The following is a 20,523-nucleotide window of genomic DNA, read 5'->3' as shown; positions in this document are numbered from 1 at the left end:
CTTAATGGAAAATCCTGGGCATGTGTTTATTCCCACAGCTGGACGATTTAAATGTCTATGTGCTGGTCACATCAGTGTAAACCATGCAGATGGAGTCAGTGAGACCATACATCTATAGCAGCAGTTTGAAACGGTAGGGGGAGAGTAATGGACCAGTGTGTGCGTGTGTGAGAGGGAGAGAGTGTGAGAGGGAGAGAGTGTGAGAAGGAGAGAGAGCCACTGGGGGGAGGATATCAACCCCACACACAGCAGTGGGTCGCAAGCATCACGTCAGAGACTAGAGGACACACAACACCACACGGATCATAATACCAACAGAGCCAAAGCAGAGCGAGAGCAGCAGCAATAACAGCAGCAGCTAAAGCAGCGCCTCCATTAAACCTTGCACACCAGGATCAGGGCTTTACCATCAGCACCAGTAACGGACACTTACAGCCCTGGGGTCAAACAGAGGGGAACTGTGTGTGCGTGTGTGTGTATGTGTGTGACAGAGAGAGAGAGAGAGAGAGAGAGAGAGAGAGAGAGAGAGAGTAAGTGTGAATGCATGTATATGTGTGTGTGGAAGTGTGTGTGCATGTCTGTGAATAGTGTTGTAAAAGTAAAGCTCCCTCAAATCAGCAGTTAATGAGCGGAGTCCAGAATGAGTCTTGACCCAGTGCAGGTCATGAAGGGCCAGGACCCCATGGCCCTTAATCTTCCACTTCCTCCAGCCTCTAACGGAGACAGGAAAGCGTCCTGGGATGAGAGCGAGGGCTTCTATGACAGCGTGGGTCCCAAAAATCCCAAATCAGTGAGTTCACACACCTTCTGTACTACCTCTTTTTTCCCCTCCCTCATCAATACTGTAGTATAATAACTTACAATCCTAAAAAGCTGTTTCTCAGTGTACTGTTTCTGGAACAAAATAACTTTTACATTATGCAAATTTCTGAAATATAGGTTCATTCAGTACTCAAATTATATTACAAATATATCAATTTATGACCACATAATTACAATCTTTACATTTAGTCTTATTATTTAGTTATTTTCTTCAGGTCATATTTTTAAAGATATTACTATTAGAAATATTAGAACATTACTACAATAAGACTATACCAAAATATTGGTGCTACTATGTATTACAATATCTTAATTATTATTAGTTATTATTCTTATGGTCAGAATCAAATATAAAATTATAATTATTTAAATCTGACTATTATATTTAATACACCAAGTGTATTGTTATTAATCACAAGCCAAATTATTATTAAAAAACCTTGACATGCAGGCTTTTTATTCAGTAAATGCTAAGAAATGAACATGGACAAATTACAAGTTGATGAATGAGCTGCTTTTAAAAATGTTTCTTATTAAGGTTATCTATGGGAAAGTTTAGAAAACAAGTGGTTCCTTCCTTGACATAAGTCCAGAGATTCTTTCTGACAACATTATTTTTAAGAGTACACTCACTTTTAGCACTGAATTTAGTAATCACAGTGTTTATTCTTTTCATTTTTTATTTTTGCTCTGTTGGCTATAACCCATACACAGCAGGACAATTCTATACGTTAGAGCGTGTCAGATGTTTACATTGCACACGTGTTTCTCAGGTTATCGCCACAGCTGCTTATTCGCTAGATTCCCTTTCTGTATCTCTCTCTAACTCTAACTCACTCATGCTCTCTCTCTCTCTCTCTCTCTCTCTCTTTTTTTTCTCATTCTCACCCTCCCTCCCAGTGTCTGATCTATAAAAGACTATGAATGTGGCTTAGCACTTGAAAAGTCATTCATAGTGTTAGTGTTCTCATGCAAGTGCATCTAATGGATTTAACTGTAGTCTGTTCTTATGATGATGATTAATTTATTTGAGTGAATGGTAATCAGGCAGCAGATAGTGTAGCCTTTAATGTTTTTGCTCTATAGCTGTGTAATGATGTTTGTGTCAGGTCTGATAAGGAGAAACAGGACACAGCCATACTTGCAGAACAGTGAGAGAGAGAGAGAGAGAGAGAGAGAGAGAGAGAGAGAGAGAGAGAGAGAGAGAGAGAGGGCACACAGAGAGAACGACAGTACTGTTAAGTAACAGAGCTAAAAGTGGACGGATAATTCCATTTGAGCTGCAGCAGGTGCAGAGCACATCAACCAGACCACTGCTTATGTCAAGTGTCCAGTGCTGTGGTCAGGATATCACTATGCTCCCTGTCAGATGGGAGGTCAATAAAAATGTGAGACTGCTGACGAGGACAGGGCTGAATTACCGTGGGATTTGCTGTGTACACTTTATAAGTAAATAATGTACTGTAGACGGTGGTAAAGCAATAGCCCAGTGAGGTTCCAGGTATCAGACAATTTTATTTTTTGTTTTTAATATACTTCTAGAGCATATATACAATTCATATGATGAATGTATGCATTTTTATTTTAAATATATAAATATAAAAAATATAAAAAGTTTAAAGGCACTTGATAATAATGTAAACAAAGACTGTAAACATAGCTGTCACTACAAGTGGTTTGATTATATGCTAAAGTATGTTAATAGAATCACAACTCGTTCTGGGGTATCAATACTGCATAAGATTTCACAACACACTAGCAAATTAATCTTAAGGGAAATATGAGTGTGAGAAATAAATTAATCTCTGAATTATAATAAAAGCAGTAATAAAGCATTTAAGGTTCAGCTGACTCAGACAGAATAAACTTTTCCTAAACAACACTGAACCACTGAAATTCATACAGCTTACAAACTAAGCGAGTTTACTATTGGCTTATTTGTGGCTTTGGTGGATCATTCTCAAAACCCCTTCTAGTGATTTACTTGATATGTCCCTAGCCACAGAAGAACAGCTATAACAGCCTTCCCTGAAATTGTCTTTTACATGATACATAAACAAAATTGTCTCTCTGAAGGAGACACACCCTGGCTTGAACCTTTTATTATGATAATAATGCCCAGTAAAGTCATTTTTTGGGGCTCAAACTGTGATTCTTATAGGGAGAATCCAGTAATAATTCAAAATGTTTTCAGGATAAAATGAAAGCAGCCGGAACCACAGATCAATACATTCATTTGTATTTTCTTGCTTCCCTATGCAAATTTTTGGGAAAAAAAACAAACAAACAAAAATAGATACAGTATGTTAGCCAATAATTGAACATGTTTTGGAAAGGGAAAACAATTTACATACACAACCCTGAGAAAAACCAGACAAATCATGATGTGGAACTGTTTCTGTACAAATGGTCTGGTATATTACATGTCATTGGCAGGACCATGAATGTATTGATGTAGCAGGACATATTCAAGAACAATTCCTACTCACAAAGATTGGGAGAATATATTTCAAAATGGAAACAATTCTAAACATAAAGCCAAGATCAAGAACTGTTTTCTACTGAATAACCTGCTCACATAGTGCATTCAGTCTCCACGCTGAAGTGCTGAAATTGAGTGCATTGTAAAAAGCGCTATACAAATAATTTAGATTTGATCTGATTTGAATGAAACAAAATTCTATCTGCTACAAAAAAATTATTTATTATTGTAGACACTTAAAAATGTAACAGGCAACAATGACCCCACAAGAACCTATTACCTGTGTTGACTTAATCCTTTTTTTTAACCTCATCATAAATATATATTTATAATTTAAAAGTAAAACGTCAGTGTGGATTTATTCATCGGATATATTTTTAACAACAGAAACAACAGTGTCTGAATACTTGATTCCCTCAGTGTAAACTCTTTTGACTGTATCTGTAAACATAGACGATAATAATAATTTATAGTTATTAAGAATTGTTGTATGATGTAATAAGCATTACACAACACTTGGGTCCAGTAGGGGCTGAAAAATGGTGGAACATTTATTAATTATGATATGTCATATTGATTTCTTTGGACATAGTAGAGATGTTGCGTTTTATTTATATTTTTTTATAACAAATATAATCGGCTGCAGAAAAAAAGATTCTATTGCCGTTGTCTAAAAAAAGGAGCATTTTTAATTTTTGTTTAGGTTCATCAATCAACACAGCAGCTTTTATATTGCAGGAAATATTTACAAAATCAGACTAGTAGAAAAAATATAAAATTGCTTGGAATTGAAATCTCTTTACAGTCATATTCCATTAGAATAAGGCAGGTTCATAACTTCTGCCATAAAGTGTATGAACTGATACGTTTCCTTGAGCAGCTTTATGAATGAAACATGTTAATGTTTGTAGACTGAAGCTTTGTGTAGCTGTTTGAAATGTACAGCCAGTTGGTCAGCACCCCATTATCCATACCCTTCTCTGCCACAGCCTTTAATTCTTTTGTGGCTCCAAGAGTCACTGGCCTTTCCCCACTCTATTAATAAACCTGTTTCCCTCTTTACCCTTTGCTATCTCCCCCACTCCTCTCATTTGCCGTGTCCTGTCCCATGCTGCTCTCTGTTTGCTGAGAGATACGCCAGAGCTGTCATGCTGACTCTTAGCCCCAGAGACTGCTTAGTATTGGTATATTATGGGGATTAGGACAATTATAGATGAAAATAATAATGACCAATATCCATTAGTCAACCCACCTGTGGTACCCAGTAAATCTAATGGTTTTCTGGAGACATGCTTTCTAATTAGCGAGTTGGTGTAGCACACAGCTTGTATTGTTTCCAAACAAAAGCAATGATGGAAAGGAAGTCACTCTGGAGTTGCCAAGCTGAAAGGTCACCATGATCAATGAGTGTGGGTTAGAATAGTCTTAAGCCCCCTATCACTGGGCTGTGGAGCAGTGGAGTTCTGTGGAGTGACGGGAGCTCCATCCAGGACTTTCTAGCATTGGTGACCCATCCATTATCCAACATCAGTGTACCTGACCCCATTAGTGCTCTTGTGACTGAATGCCATCAGATCCTAATGGAACTGGTCTGACATCAAGTGTAAAGCCTTCCCAGGAAATTGAATACAGTTATAGTAACAAAGGAGTTATACATATTAGATGAGTAGATATCCATCTCTTTTAAACATTACATTTACATCAAATACATAATTTATAGGCATAAATAGACTGTATTAATTTTTGTCTGATTTTGTGATGCCAGAAATCCTAGAAAATGTGGAACAATTTAACTAACGTTTCACACCTTGACATTACCTATTGATAAGGAGAGGTTGGGTACTGATAAATTAAATACTTTAGGACAGTGTTTGGGGCATAAATCCTTAAACAATTATTAAATAAGTCATAAAATAAAAAACATTATACATGTAAAATACATGTATTTTAAAGCTAATTTTGACCTTATTTTAAATTATACTTCTTCTTACCTTAAGTATGTTATATAAAATTACTTTTTATAAATGATTTTAAGGAAAGTAAAGCTACATTTTTATTTGTGTACGATGCTGCTCAACCCCCCTTGACTATGTCAGTGGTTTAGCCTGTAATATTTTTACCTCTCTTGTCCTCTAGCCTCACCCTGCACCTGTGAACCCTGAGCATCAGCTGACTGGGTTTACAGGTGCTCCTAATGTTTCCCTCTTTATTAGTTCCATATGTATCCTCAGCATTTGTTGTTCATCATTTTTGTTTGAGTGTTGGGTTCCAGTGTTTCTGTGTGTCTTTAATTTAAAATTGTGATTAAATGTCCACTTCTGCGTATGCCCCCATCTCCTGTGTCTCCTTCACTCAACAACCATGACAGATTAAGAAATGCAGTTAATTGGTTTGATCCATTTCAGTTAAACACAGGCCTTATCTTCGAAACATTAATCTCTTACCAGAAATATGTTTTACAAGATCCTCTATTGGTAACAGTTAAAATGTTGGTGTTGAAATGGCTTAGAGACTCCACTCTGAATATCATCACAACAGAGACAGCATTAGGGGAGCTTATCCCAGGATATGGTCTATATTAAACACTGCTAAAAGACAGGTCTGTCCTTCCAACATTGCATTTTAAATGTAGCTCTGTTGTCACTGCCTTGCACCAGTGTTCAATCTCACAGTCATGTTGAAATAAGCCATATATAGAAAAGATACAACATAATAATACAACATAGCACTTGAAATTATAATGTTTGCATATGTACTAGACATTTTGTATATTGTATCATGAATAAACTGTTTTTTTTAAACGTTTCCATCAGATGCTACAGTTTATCAGTCAATCATTCATCTGCCATTTTTACAAATTAGGTGCTAGATTTTCCATTACTATATTTTTCTGTATTTTTACTCATATCATTCATTCATAACTAAGAGACTGACATTAAATATGCTTTTGTAAAGGGACCAGTGAGACGAACCAGGAAGGTGGAGGGAGGCATTTTCTTTGTAAGTATTCCACAGTGTGAGGTTGAAATGGTTTCATTTCTTCCATTTCATTAACAGATCCAGGATGCCTCCATACTAAATGCATGGTGTATTGTTAAATTATACTAACAATAGAATTATAGCTTTTATAAGAAGCATTGATTTAGAGGAGCAATCCGACATTTTCTATTACTATTTTGGGTGCATGTTTTTCTTTGATTCTCTGTCCATTCTGGCTTTCTTCATAAACAAGCTGGAAAGTGTTAAGATAAGCTGGTTGATGTAAATGTTAAATATAAAAAGGAAAACATTAAAAATGATTGTTTTATATCTTATAATGGTAAAAATAACACATTGCTCCTTTAACTTAACATGCAGTACACTCTGCACCTGAATACACACATTTCTAGAATTCATTAAAAGTCACTGAATTGTTTTTTTGGTATAGTTCTCTGGGGTGTTGATGAGCAAAAATCATTGTCAGATTCTCCATGTTATCAGCCAGCACAGCCATGGGGGTCCATATAGGCAGTTTTGTCCATGGGCTATGAATGTCCTCCAGGTAAAGAGATGGTGCCATCCTAGGTTAATCATAGGGTCAACCCAACAGAAAAACAAAATGTGTCTAAATTACGACAACCCACTATGGGTCAGTGTGGTTCTCATCTTGTATAAAGAGTGTTACTGGGCTGCCTATATCTAATATTGAAAGCCCACCTTGTAGCTGAACATGTCCAATTTAAACCCAGCTAGTCCATTTTCACCCCATGTGGATGACACTAAGGTGTAACAACGGGGAAAGATGTCAGTGACTTCTACTCTGTTTATATTCTTTTGTGGTGTCTTAGAACTTTTCTTTATTTGATCCAGACAAACTACTTCTAATTATGATGATAAAACTCTCCTCTTCCAATGACTGTTGAAAAATAACTCTATCCTACTAAAAATTGCACAGGAACATTGCTAAATATAAACACTCTGCAAATACATACACAAGGTAATGTGAATTATAATTTAGTCATTCTAAACAGAAGTAATTCTACAAGGACTCTTCAAACGTCTTCTATGCTCAGTATCTTATCTCTGCAACTACCAAAGCCTCAGTATTTATTCATCTACCACTACCTATCTGCAGATTCAGGAGTTCCCCAGAGCAGCCAAGTTCAGAAACCCCCAGCTTCCTCTTGACTGCTTCCCTTGGGTTACCATCATAATAGTCACCAACAATAATGTGTCAGTAGTTTTATGTAGTCACTTCCACAATGGAGGTATTTGACAGGTCACCCCACCTCCTTTGGAATGTGGGAGAATCTTTCTCAGAGGTGAGAGTTGATATGTTTCTGGACAGTGTGCCCTGGCATCAATTCCTAGCAAACCCTCTCTAAACATTAAGGCCCGCCAGGCCTGCCTTGCCGTGTTCTCTGCCATCTGATCCAGCTCATCACCAGATGGCGATCAAATGAGAGCCCAGTCCCTCATTTTACTCATGTCCAAAACATATGGCCTCAGGTCAGATGACATGGACATTGAGTCAAAAATTGACCTTTGGCTCAAGGTGCCTTAGTGTCAAGTACACTTATGTGTTAGAGCATGATCTTCATTATTGATAAACTGGGGGGTGCACAAAAGTCCAGTAACATCCTATTACTCGATCAAGCAGTCAATCACTTCTCTACAGTTTTCACAGTCATTGCCAACATAAGTATTAACATCTCCAGCAAAACAGTGGAGTGATTGCTTTTAACCCTCTCCAGAATTTAATTCTCCATGCACAGATAAACCCCTAGGGGTGATAAAGCAACTGCCTTTTTGCCCTGGATGAGAAAAGTGCCCTTTCTGCTGGAGCCCTGACTGATATCTGACTGGCATTAATTTGAGTTGTGAAATTTCTGCACCGATCTGCCCCGCTCCTACTCCTCCAGTTCATACCGTGCTGAGCGTCAGCCCAAATCGCTGCTACACACTTGTCCTCTGACCCGTAGCATTAGACAGACAGGTGATGTGTTTGTGCAATCCTTGACGCAGTTAGGTGCAAAATTAACCACAGCACTTAACATTATAGCGCCTCTGAAACATTATGTAGCTGCTGGACCAATGTTTCCTTTAAGAAAAAGGGGTGGTGGTGTTTTTTTTTTGTTTGTTTTTTTGTCTTTTTTATGAATAACTTGAGCACCAGCCCCAAAAAAAGCCTGATCTTCTGTAAGTGCTTATCCAGTTCAGGGTCACAGTGGGTCTGGCGCCTACACAGAATCACTGGTCACAAGATACACATTCTGGATGCATCACAAGGAGAGAGTCACACACTCACACTTATGGACATTTTTAAGCAGCCAGTCCATCTATCCAATTTTGGACCATGGAAGGAAACTAACACAGACTCAGGGAGAACACACCAAACTCCTCACAGACTGTCAGCAGAGGCAGGGCTCAAGCCCATAATCCCAGGATCCTTATACCACTCTGACACAGAATATTTAACATGTATTGTGGTGCATTAAGCAGTTTTAGCCTACTTGCTAAGCTAACACTATAGGAAAAGTGGTGCAAGTGTTCAGCCGGCAAACCTTAGTGAAGCACACATGGGCAGCCGTGGCCTAATGGTTAAAGAAGAGGGCATAGGACTGAAAGGTTGTTGGTTTGATTGCCATAACTGGCAGGAAAATTGGGGGTGGTGGGAGTGAAGGAACAGCACTGTCCTCCAACCCTTAATCCATGGCTGAGGTGCGCTTGAGCAAGGCACCGAACCCACAACTGCTCCATGGGTTGCCTTGAATGGATGCCCGCAGCCCTAGTGCTCTAGTGTGTGTGTGTGTTTACTGCCACAGCTGGGTTAAATGTAGAAGGCACATTTCATTTTACATTGTACAACGACAAATATTTGCACATTATTATTTATTCTTATTTTTCATTTATGGGTAAAACATGGGCTCATTGGGTTCAAGATGGGCATGGGCTTGGTACTTAGACTATTGGTGACAGTGACATGTTTTATGATTTGACCTTTACATTTTACCTATCTGTGGTAGTGAACACACTCATATTAGCAGTGAGCAGCCCTTTGAATTTTGGGGGTTAGGTGCCTTGCTCAAGGGAACTTCAGACATGGATGGTTCCACTGATTGTGGGGACCAAACCGGTAACTTTCTGGTACCTCTGATACCTCTAACCATTAGGACATGGCTGCCCACAGTAGGACACGGATGGGCTGCCTGTATTGGATAAAAGTGGGCAACCCATTAATTCTTTATGTATCTGGTCCACACAAGCACATAGTTTGCAGCCTTAAATTAGGAAGATGTTATGTTTTCAATTGTGCTGCCCATATGGGTTTCATTTTTAACCCATCCTGGTTATATCAGTAACCTTTGGGGCCAACATTTAACCCGTGGACAAAAGTCCCGGGTACCCTGCTGGGCTGCCTATATGAGACCCAGATGAGTGTGTTGGCTTGGTGTAGTTTAGACATTTACTCACTATCCTCATCAGATTGAAGTCTTTAAAAGATGCATTGTGAACAGTCATGGAAACTGTGCTAAAACACCTCTGTGTTTCATATTTTATAGCTTATTGGATATAAGCTGAGCATAAATACAACAGTTATAATTATAACATCCTGCAATATCCAATATGGTCATAATGAAATAATATTCTCATTAACAAAATATATTATATTGGACTTTTACATTTTAGGCTCAATCTGGGAATGCGTTATGAAGCTTTTTTTTTTCTTTTTTTTTCTCTCATAAGCAGATGTTAACTGTTTTCCTATAGAAAAAAACCCATAAAATCTGTGTCATGGCAACACAAATAATAGTATACACTAATCTTAATACACATTTCAAGAACAGTTAACTATTTAAAAGACACAGTTTTGAGTGCCATATTATTGTTGTTTTAAATCAGTGGCTTTTTGTTCCTTAGCATTACTGCTTTAAATTGTCATTTCTGTGGGCGATGCACTTTGCATTTAAATTTTTTTGGGAAGAGTAACAATGATGTAGTTTTGTAGTCATTTCCCCTTTTTCAGTCTTAGTCATGATCTTCCATGTGCACTGACATCCTCTTCGTGTTTGTTTCTGTGGGTTAATAGGCGAAGTGTCAGCCTGTGGTAAAATGGGTCACATTTTGAGGGCATCTGTCCAAACAAAGCTGTTTTAATTAAGAGCATTTCCTGAGGCTTCACAGGTCAGTGTGGCTATGCTACACTTTTAGAGAAAATGGTTGTACTTTGGCTCTCGCGTCCACAGCACCTACCACAAGCTACCAGCTAATGTCATGGCCTTAGAGTAAAAGTATTTATGATCACAGCAGCTAGAGTCCTTTCAAATGTTCTGCCACCCTACTCTAACACACAGAATACCCCCCTCACCTCAAATACTCCATCAAACCCGTTTGAGCCCCTCAGCCCCCCTCACCCGCAGTGTAAGTGACAAGCCTTCCTCGCATGGAATGCTATTCGTGTCCTCATCTCCTCTGATGTTCTCCTGGGGGAGGAGCTGCAGTTTTTCACTCTGCCACATATGCTCTCAACTTACGTGGCCTGTCCTTTTCACAGGTCAGCCCACTGAGAGCACAATGATTGGAGGGCAAAAGCTGGCTGAGGGTCGTGCTGCACTGCACATACACATGCACCACTGTTGCTGTGATGTCATGCAGTAGGATACCCTTCTCTTATGTCTGACTGCTGAATTACAGGAATTTCTTCTCATGGTTCTTCTCTAAAATTGATTGTCTTTCTGTTTTCAGTACAATTCTGTGTCCAATATCACATTCATATTAGGAAATCTGGATTATGAAAAAATTAATAGCATTTTCAAATTGCGGTACACACAATGCCTCGATACATATTTTCCTGTGTGTGTATCTTGCCCCAAGTGTCACTGGATCATTTAAGTTGTGAAGTCTTTTAGCTGTCAAATTAAGAATGATGCTACATACGTGTTACAAACAAGCTAACGCCTGTTGTTCTGAACCAACATGAGCTATTCAAATTGTGGTCTACTTCTGGCAAAGCAACTTAACTATGGAATGCTTGCTAGTTTGCATAAGGTGCACCATCCAACTCTTGGATGTGATTTCAGTCCCCAGAATTATCAATGTGCCCTGTAATAATCTTCATATCTAGCAGTTCATAGGATTCACTGACATTCATAGGAAATAAATGTATCAGATCAGGGACTTTTTTTTCACCATAGTGATTTTTAAAAGCCTTGGAGTTCTTAATATAGAGGTATAACACCAGCTACAAAATAATGACAAATATATTATACATTATTATAGTATTTTTTTAATATTGGACAAATTATTTGTATTTTGTTTACGGAAACAACTACTAAGTGTGAGTCAGTGTCTTGTGTTTTTTGCACAGATTTTCTTGACTTGTTACTCATATCTCTGCTGAGGCAATACTGTTTAGGTGGGAGAACCCTGACTGCCTGGTGGGATTTACTGTGCTGCACGCACTGCAGTACCAGCAAAACCTTTTTCTGAACGTAACCTTTCCATCTTCCCTTTCTGTTGCCAATAGCACACTAAGCACTCAGCAGTCAGCAGAGATGTGACAGGTTGCATACACAGCTATGTACTATACAATATGTGCTGTTGTCAAAAAGTCCAAATGCATGACACCGTCCTGTGATGTGGCTAGAACATCATCACTAAGTAACAAACACCTCAGTAAAAACTATAACCATAGTGTAAATGCCAACTTACTAACAAAATATTGTTCAATTCTATTTTTCTTGTAAAGTTGATTGTCATCTGTTGATCAGTTTTAAAAACAGCCACTACCCTCAAAAGTATTTAAATGCTCAAAAGGATTTAAATGAGCAGTTGTCACATGTACCTGAGCAATTTTTTTAAACATGTTTTTAAAAACATCGTTCTCTACTCATTGATTGAAAGCCAGGCTTTTTTTATGACAAATCTTTGAATTTAATACTCATTCTATTTGTCTTTACTTGTGTTTAAATATAGATTGTGTCTCTTGTTGTTCTTGTTATTCTCCATTTAGCCAAAGCCAGAAAATGCAGTCACAGTAGCTGTGTCATCTCGGGTGCTGTTCCGCACGGAGAAAGAACAGAAGGTCTTTGAAGAAAAAGGTGTGGAGGAGTACATCAAGTACCAGATGGAACATGAGAATGAGCCTTTTGCTCCAGGACCAGCCTTTCCTTTTGTTAAGGTAACACACAAAGACGTTGAAACTCATGCTGAGTGGACTGTGATGTAAACTTGGACAACAAATACATTTACACATTAGGCAGAATTGCCCAGAACGACAGTTTAATCATGTTACAGATGCAGGCAATTTTACAGTCACTAGGACTGTAGTGAAATGAAACAGAAAATCCAAACTTAGTCTGTTGTGTAGTGAACTTTGGTAGTCTACTACATAATTATGTAAAAATAATATCATTGTACTTCAAAACATTTTCTATTGGGAAATAAACAAAACAAACAAGAAAAAAAGGTTTTGTCTGTTTAAATGAAAATACTGCTATTTAAAATAAAGCTCTCAAATACGAATAAATGAAAATATTTAATAAATTATTATAATTGTGCAAACTTTATACATTAAATATCTAAAACCATTGTTTATTATTGCTATATTGTCCATATATTATTTCACTTTGTTATTATAAATTATTTAATTAACATATATACATACATTTTATTTATAATTAATACAATTCAGTAAATACATTCTGAAATAGCAGCACAACATTTCATTATATGGAGACGTTTTTAAATCTACAGGATCTCAGTATTTGTGCTTTTTCAGGCTCTGGAAACAGTAAATATTCGGTTACGAGAGCTGTATCCTGAGAGTGAAGAGCTGTTTGATATTGTGCTGGTGACCTACAACCATGCGCATGTAGGAGTGAGACTTATCAACACCATCAACCATCACAGTGAGTGAACTTTAACCTCCCCCTCACCTCAGTTAACATGATGACAAAAAAACAACAATAATACATAAACACAATCATTATCAAAACAATAACAAATCAGATATAGAAGCAAGGATGATGTTGTTTATTTTGGAAAGGATGATATTATCACATGGAACTGATCCAGTCACAGCATGAAGTCTGTGAAAAAAAAATTCTGGTGCTTCTTAGTTCACGTTTCAGAATGGAATCCTTTTACACTTCACTGTCTTCATGCTGAATAAAACATTACTGTGTCTCTGGATCATGAAGACCTCATCTCAGCTAAAGAGGTTTATCATCAAGGTAGAATCAACCGGAACTGTTGGCCTCATTTAAAAAACCATGCGCACAGATTTGATTTTAAAAGTGGAAATTCATGTTTAAAATATGTATTTAATGTAATGCTAAGAATTCATATTAAGAACAAGTTAATGATAAAAAAAGACATCTTAAATTTTAATTTACATTCACTTCACAAGTATATTTTATGAAAACGTCTGATTAAGCAGTTCACCCTCAAAGTGCTTTGAGGATTATGTACACTATTAAACCACAAATATGTAATCTACCGCACAAAAACGTGAAAGTCTTTGTCCTTTTTCACGTTTGTAAACAACACAAACATCAATCTCCCAGACCTCCCGGCTGCGTTGTCTTCTCTGATCTCAGCTCAGTCTCAGATAGACTGATAGTATATTTCCACTGGGAATATCACCAAATGACCATTTGTCTTCTACACAGCATTTAAATAGTTTGTTTAACAGCAGGACACAAAGTACTCAGCATACCCATTTTTGACTATTCAGCTTGGGAACTAAGAGAAAGTTTAACACAGAATGAAAGCATTTGCCCTTATGTAGTAGTCTTATATTTCTGCCAGCAAAGTACTCCAGTGTAAGTTCCCAATATTGTTCAGTATGTATTAGAAACAATTTTGTGTCCCTTTAAAAATATCAAGTAAAATGAGAAATCTGGCAATTGAAAAAATATATACAAACCCAGTGTCCAGAAATGCTTGGACATTTTGTGAAATGTAATAAAAAAATAATCTGTGATTTTCTCTTAAAGACAAGCCTCTTGAAGATTAGTTTAACAAAGAAAAGCACAAACATATGCTTCCAGTGTTTTCACTGAACCATTGGCATATGTTTTATATATAAACACTTGTAGAATTTAATGCCTGCATCACAGTCCAAATAAATAAATAATAAGCTGGGAAAGAAGTATATATAGCAGTTTAAATTTTAAACCAGGTTTAATCATTTGGGAACTGAGGATACAAATTGTTCCCCATTGAACTTTTGTCAGTTATATAAATATTCAGAGAAATGAAAAAATCAGAGATTCTTGTTTTATTGCATCTTATACAATGTCCCATATTTTCATGGAATGGGGTTTGTATTTCAATCATATTCATATGCACCATGTTCCACTGTTGTGTACTAAAATGGATTAAAAATATTTAAATATGTGCTTTATATTTATACTGCTGTGCCTGTAATATTCTGGTCTGCCCAAGTCTAATTCTTGAACTTAAATGAACTCTAGACCTACTAAGGCTGCCTTAAAAATGATCCAAGCTAAACTATATATTTATCAAACATGTTTTGTAAAAACTCTATACATACATATCTGTGTCAGGGTCATTAACTAGTAAGCATGTATCGGATGTCCTCTGACGTAGCCATAGGCTCCAGTAGGCCTTAGCTGAGGATATATTGGTCACATCTCACCAGGTTCTGTCATATTGCTTGACATATGTTTTACTGGAGGTTATATATCCAGCTGGCCAATCATATCTTCCCACAGAGATGTACTGCATCTTCTAACCTTAGAGTCCAAGGCAGCCACTTCCTGCTCTGTTCCCTACTGAGATCCATCTGGGTGTGCTTTGATCGTCCTGGTGGCAAATTCACTAAACCAACAAGCAACAGCCCATCCTCTGGCCTCTCTCCCAGCAAAGATAACAAATAACTACATACTAAATTACATCTCTAGCATGTTTTTTTTAAATTATTTCTTATCTCATTATATATGACGATTTACATGCTAGAACCAAAGTTACATGATACAGATTTTATTTTTTAACTAAATAAATCAGCATTGTTTACCCCTTAAGTAAATGATGGCTTTACTGAAGAAGGAAATAAAACATTCTGGTTTAAACAAAATCAAATTATAATTTTGTTCTATGTTTTTGGTCCTAAAACACATGTTCATACATGCAGGTGGAGAGAAACTATATGAGACAAATTAGTAGTGAAATATTTTTTTTTTTTCATATTTAGTCGTTATATGATTAGAGTCACTGTAATCACACATACACATGTTGTGATCAAACCATTCTGAATGACTTTATTTACATCTTGATTCTTGAAAATTCTTGATTACATCTTGAAAATGATGGATTTCCCCGAGATAAACGTCATATGATATTGCAAGTATAAAACTGGTTTGTTGTTATACTGTCATATTAGATTGCCGAAATCAGTCCTCAGATCAGCTGCCCAACTGTAATGAATGAATATTTGAACTAAAACATCAAGGAGAAGGTTGGAAAGTCTCCCACGCTCCGCTGTTCATCTCATGGGGAAATGCGTGCTTTAGGTCCTTCCTGTACCCCACACTCTCTTAAAATAAACCCACCAGCTACTGACTCAATCACTTATTGACATTCATACTTTCTAACTAACATCCTCACATCTTTTCCCTCACGTTTTACACCATTCGTCCTGTCAGTGTTCCTCAGTGTAATGTTGTATTCCCATTATATATTCTGTTTTACTAGACAGAATAAGGGATAAGTATACCATGGGCCTGTTTCCCAGGTTTATGCTAAAGGGCACATATTATGGGGAAAAAATAATTTTTCAAGTTTCCTCCCTTTGTCCAAAAACACACATTAGTAGGTGGACTGGCGACTCAGAAGTGTCCATAGGGGTGAGTGTGTGATGTATGTGAGTGTGTCGCCCTTTTAAGAACTGGCGGTAACTTCCAGGTAGGCTCTGGACCCACCACAACCCTGAATTGGATAAGCGGTTACAGATAATAAATGAATGAATGAATTAAAAAATAAATAATAATAATAATAATTCTAATAATAATAATGGTTAATAAAACAGTGTTTCTCCTTCTCGCACCTCACTACTGGGCATCTGGCACTGAAAGTTAGCTTTGACTCACTGTCATTTAAAAGAAGAGCAGCTGAAACAGGGCTGTTTAGAAAGAGTAAGTGAAGTGCTTTTATTTTATTATTCTTCTGATAATTTGGTCAAAGCATATCACAGATGTTTTATTATGACCCCAAGAACTGAGTAAAACATGTTGAAAAGGGATATAATATATGCCCTTTAAGTCTAGACTTTACAGAATTTTACTGCTGTTTTAAATTACTGCAAACGTACATGTTCATTTTAATTTTAAAAGTTCTTTGAACATTTACACATCTGATGTCAAAAATAAGAGTTTGAAAGGACCATCCACAGAGGGGTTTTTTCTATGAAACTGCACGAAACATATCTGGTACATATGCGCTCTTTCTGTCACCAGCTTGATACAGTAATTTTCAAGATGCCATCTTCCAGACTTAAACTGAAACATAAACCACAGCCCCAGCCTCCCAGTGATACCAGCTGATGACTTCTCCTTCTGTAGGTCTTTGGCCCATGCACAGTGTGTGCTAATACAGAGTGTCCATGACTAAAGAAGGAGCTTCCAATAACACCAGGGTCTATTTCCCCACATTCTGAGTATTCATGCAGTAATCTCATGATGAAAGGATAATACCACAGTGACAAAGCCTTTTAATGAAACGTCTGACTGACATTTAACTTTGAAAGATCAAGTCAGTCATTATAAAGAAGACAGTTAAGACTCATGAATATCGCAAGTGTCAAAGAGCTGGCCCGGTCTTTAGGAGATTGTTGCTTAGATCTTTGGTAATGTCTCTGTGTCCAAGAAAGCAAAACGAACCTCTCATTCTCTCTTTGGGAGGGTAGGACGGTTTTTCAGTAATGCTGTGTTAGTGGCAGTATGAAAAAGAAGTATTAGCTCCCCTCATGTCACAAAGGAAGCATGTTCTAACCTTCACCCTTGGTAGCATCATGTGATTGTGAAATTCTAACTAGGAATAGGCAATGACTAAATTTGAATATTTTATGTATAATATCAAAAAAAAAGGGAACACAGCTGATGGTAAGAGGGAGCTATGATGTGTTGATTTGTTCTTTCCTGAAGAAAAAACAAAACAAAAACTGTACAGCCTTAACTGTTTATCTCACTTAACTACTTACTGATTCTAAACAACCAGATTGCTGTGGTTTTACTCTGAACATATTATTTACACAGTCTTTGGCTACATTTGTGTGGTTATTCTAGTATATGCTAACAATATTTTTCTATTTTTTTATACAACAGATCTTTTTATTGAGCGGTTCTGTATGACAGGAGGCAGCAGTCCCATTGGTTATCTAAAAGCATGGCACACAAACCTGTACCTGTCAGCTGATGCAGAAAAAGTCCAGGAGGCACTGGCTGAAGGTGAAGCAGGAATAAATTAAATATTCTATGTATTTTTTGTAGAGGTGGAATGGTGGCACAACAGGTAGTGTCACACAGCTCCAGGGACCTGGAGGTTGTGGGTTCGATTCCCGCTCTGGGTGACTGTCTGTGAGGAGTTTGGTGTGTTCTCCCTGTGTCTGTGTGGGTTTCCTCTGGGTGCTCCGGTTTCCTCCCACGGTCCAAAAACATACCTTGGTAGGTCGATTGGCGACTCAAATGTATCCATAGGTGTGAATGAATATGTGAGTGTTTGTTCCCCTTCAAGGGACCCCTCAAGGGTATGTTCCTGCCATGCACCCAATGATTCCAGGGGGGTCTGGACCCACCGCAACCCTGAATTGTATATTCGGTTATAGAAAATGAATCGAACCGGTTGTAAAGATGCTGCATTTAAGCTTTTATTCTTCTGGGACGGTTTAAAACCAGATATTGGAACATTGCTTGTTTTATTGCCATTTCTTTTCAATGTAGATAATGCAAGCTGTATTTACTAAATATAAATGCTGTCTACAATCCAATGCTTGGGTCTTTTCAGTTTCATCTTGTTATCTTCAATGCTGGCTCTCAGCTACCATTCCACCAAGGTAATTTTAAGTTCAGCATTGTAACTTTAGAAACATTTTTAAAATAACTATCAATTGTATCAGTATCCCACTACTGATGAATAACTGTTTTTTTCTTGTTCACAACGGAACCGTGAGCAATAGACTGTGCTAAGAACTGTTTGTGTAAGCACTGTATATGTGACAATCCAATGACCTATTTGTGAGACAGTTCCCTAATGGGATGCATTCATTACTGGATTTTAAGTGTCATGAATCCTACTTGTTTGCTCTCTATACTGATCTGAAGCCCAAGTCACATGTCTTTATTTATTTATTTTTGTCTTTGCATTCTCTCAGGTATTGCAGCAGCCAAAATGTTTATGCCAGAGAAGCAGATGGAAGTGTCGGAGACCCAGCTGAGAGTAGCATTTGATGGCGATGCTGTTCTCTTCTCTGATGAGTCTGAGCGTATATTCAAAGCTCATGGCCTAGACAAGTTCTTTGAGCATGAGAGGGAGAATGAAAACACACTGCTGGATCATGTATGCACTGAAAATCAAATGCTCTTTAGTAACAGTAACGATATTCAGTGCAATGCCTAGCCAAAGTGGAAGCTTGTTTAAAGTCTATACTTTTTCTAAAACTAGTGTGGCTGTTTTAACATTTTGGGAAGATGTACAAAGATTGTCACTAATTACTGGCAGTCCACTTTTACCATGCAGTGGAAGGCCAATTTAATGACTTATGTTAAAATTTTCCAAGACAATGAACACTACTACATTTTTGTAAATAAGGTACAACTAGCACAAATGAACTGCAGTTAATTAATTGATTAATTAGATTCCAGTTTCCCAAAAACATCTTAGTGTTAACATCATTTTAAAAGGGAGAGAGAATGTTAGCCCAAAAATATAAAATATTTTGAAGAGCATATACCTAATGTTGTGTTTCTTGTACTTTGTACATTTTATTAGGGTTATTTATTTTAGAACAGAGGTATACATTGCAAAAAATAACAACTTTTTTTTAAACAAACATGAATGAACATGAATTTTTTTTTGCCACTTAATTCCAATTATTATTGAAATTAATGACTTAAAACATGGTTTTCATTGATTACCACATTTTATAAAATTTGTTAAGATAATCGATACCCTCAGTGAAGGAGACTGTCGTGGAATAAATTCTGGTAAAATGAGTGATGTGGAGTTCTCAGGCTGTTAAAATATCTCAACAGATTAAGCTGTAAGATTACCTCACCATTCTAGATATTGTGGTTTATAATGCTAGTCCAATGTTTAATATCCACCAGAACTGTAAATGTGATACTTCTTTATTAACATAATAATTATGTGAGAGAAGAATGCTTACAGTAAAATCCTTTCTTAATTTATTCTGTTTACTCTTAGGGTCCTCTGAAGGGTTTCCTTGAGGCCCTGGGAAAGCTCCAGAAGAAGTTCTATGCTAAAGGTCACCGGTTGGACTGCCCTATTCGCACTTACTTGGTGACTGCCCGCAGTGCTGCCAGCTCAGGCATCCGTGCCCTAAAGACTCTCCGAGCCTGGGGACTGGAGATTGATGAAGCTCTGTTCCTGGCTGGAGCACCTAAAGGCCCAATGCTTGAGAAAATACGACCTCACATCTACTTCGATGATCAGATGTTCCATGTGGAAGGAGCTGTGGAGATGGGCACTGTTGCAGCACATGTTCCCTATGGCATAGCACAGAAATACCCACATAAAAAGGGCAGCAACTCTGCCAAGTAGCCGTCAAAGAGCAGGCCAGTGATGGACATTACAAATTCAAATGAGTGCCATGTCCTGCATGCCTCAGTAGACACTGCATAAAGACTCATGGTGAATATATATATATATATATTTTTTCTGAAAGGATGATTTGCCATAAATCCAGTTGGCTAAACACTGAGTTTAATCAAATGGCTGCTGTTTTTACTTCATTAACTTTATCTCTTCTTGATTTTCACTCAGCAATTTGCTGCCTTTGTTCAGGGAGAACACTTATCCCCTGTATTTGTCCTGTCTTTACAGTTCTCAATCTTATTTCACTCATCATTGTGTGTACATCATCAGTGTAATTACAATATTCATCTGCTGAGGTGACAATTTTCTCAATTGTTTTTCTAAGTTTCTTTATACATGAAGCACATGCAGTGATGTCAGTGCTTTCATGGTGTTTAAAATGT

The 20,523-nt window shown here is 37.3% G+C and overlaps 1 protein-coding gene across 1 annotated transcript; it reads left to right on the top strand.

The window, feature by feature from the left end:
• The first annotated feature begins 640 nt into the window (after positions 1-640).
• Positions 641-20,211, top strand: nt5c1aa (5'-nucleotidase, cytosolic IAa). The gene is made up of 7 exons (XM_066675640.1): positions 641-790; positions 6,260-6,304; positions 12,297-12,464; positions 13,065-13,194; positions 17,632-17,754; positions 18,678-18,862; positions 19,730-20,211. The coding sequence occupies exons 1-7, from the start codon at positions 641-643 to the stop codon at positions 20,084-20,086; spliced, it is 1,158 nt and encodes a 385-aa protein (XP_066531737.1). The 3' UTR covers positions 20,087-20,211.
• Positions 20,212-20,523: the final 312 nt, after the last annotated feature.

The sequence above is a fragment of the Hoplias malabaricus genome, chromosome 6 (genome assembly GCF_029633855.1).
Source record: "Hoplias malabaricus isolate fHopMal1 chromosome 6, fHopMal1.hap1, whole genome shotgun sequence".
NCBI lineage: Eukaryota > Metazoa > Chordata > Actinopteri > Characiformes > Erythrinidae > Hoplias > Hoplias malabaricus.
Note: the sequence above shows the minus strand (reverse complement) of the source record. Positions and strands in the feature narration are given on the sequence as shown.

Coding starts and splice junctions, on each gene's coding strand:
- nt5c1aa (XM_066675640.1), top strand. CDS start 641: ATGAGTCTTGACCCAGTGCAGGTCATGAAGGGCCAGGACCCCATGGCC. Junction 17,755..18,677: donor CCAGGAGGCACTGGCTGAAG/GTGAAGCAGGAA, acceptor GCATTCTCTCAG/GTATTGCAGCAGCCAAAATG. Junction 18,863..19,729: donor AAAACACACTGCTGGATCAT/GTATGCACTGAA, acceptor GTTTACTCTTAG/GGTCCTCTGAAGGGTTTCCT.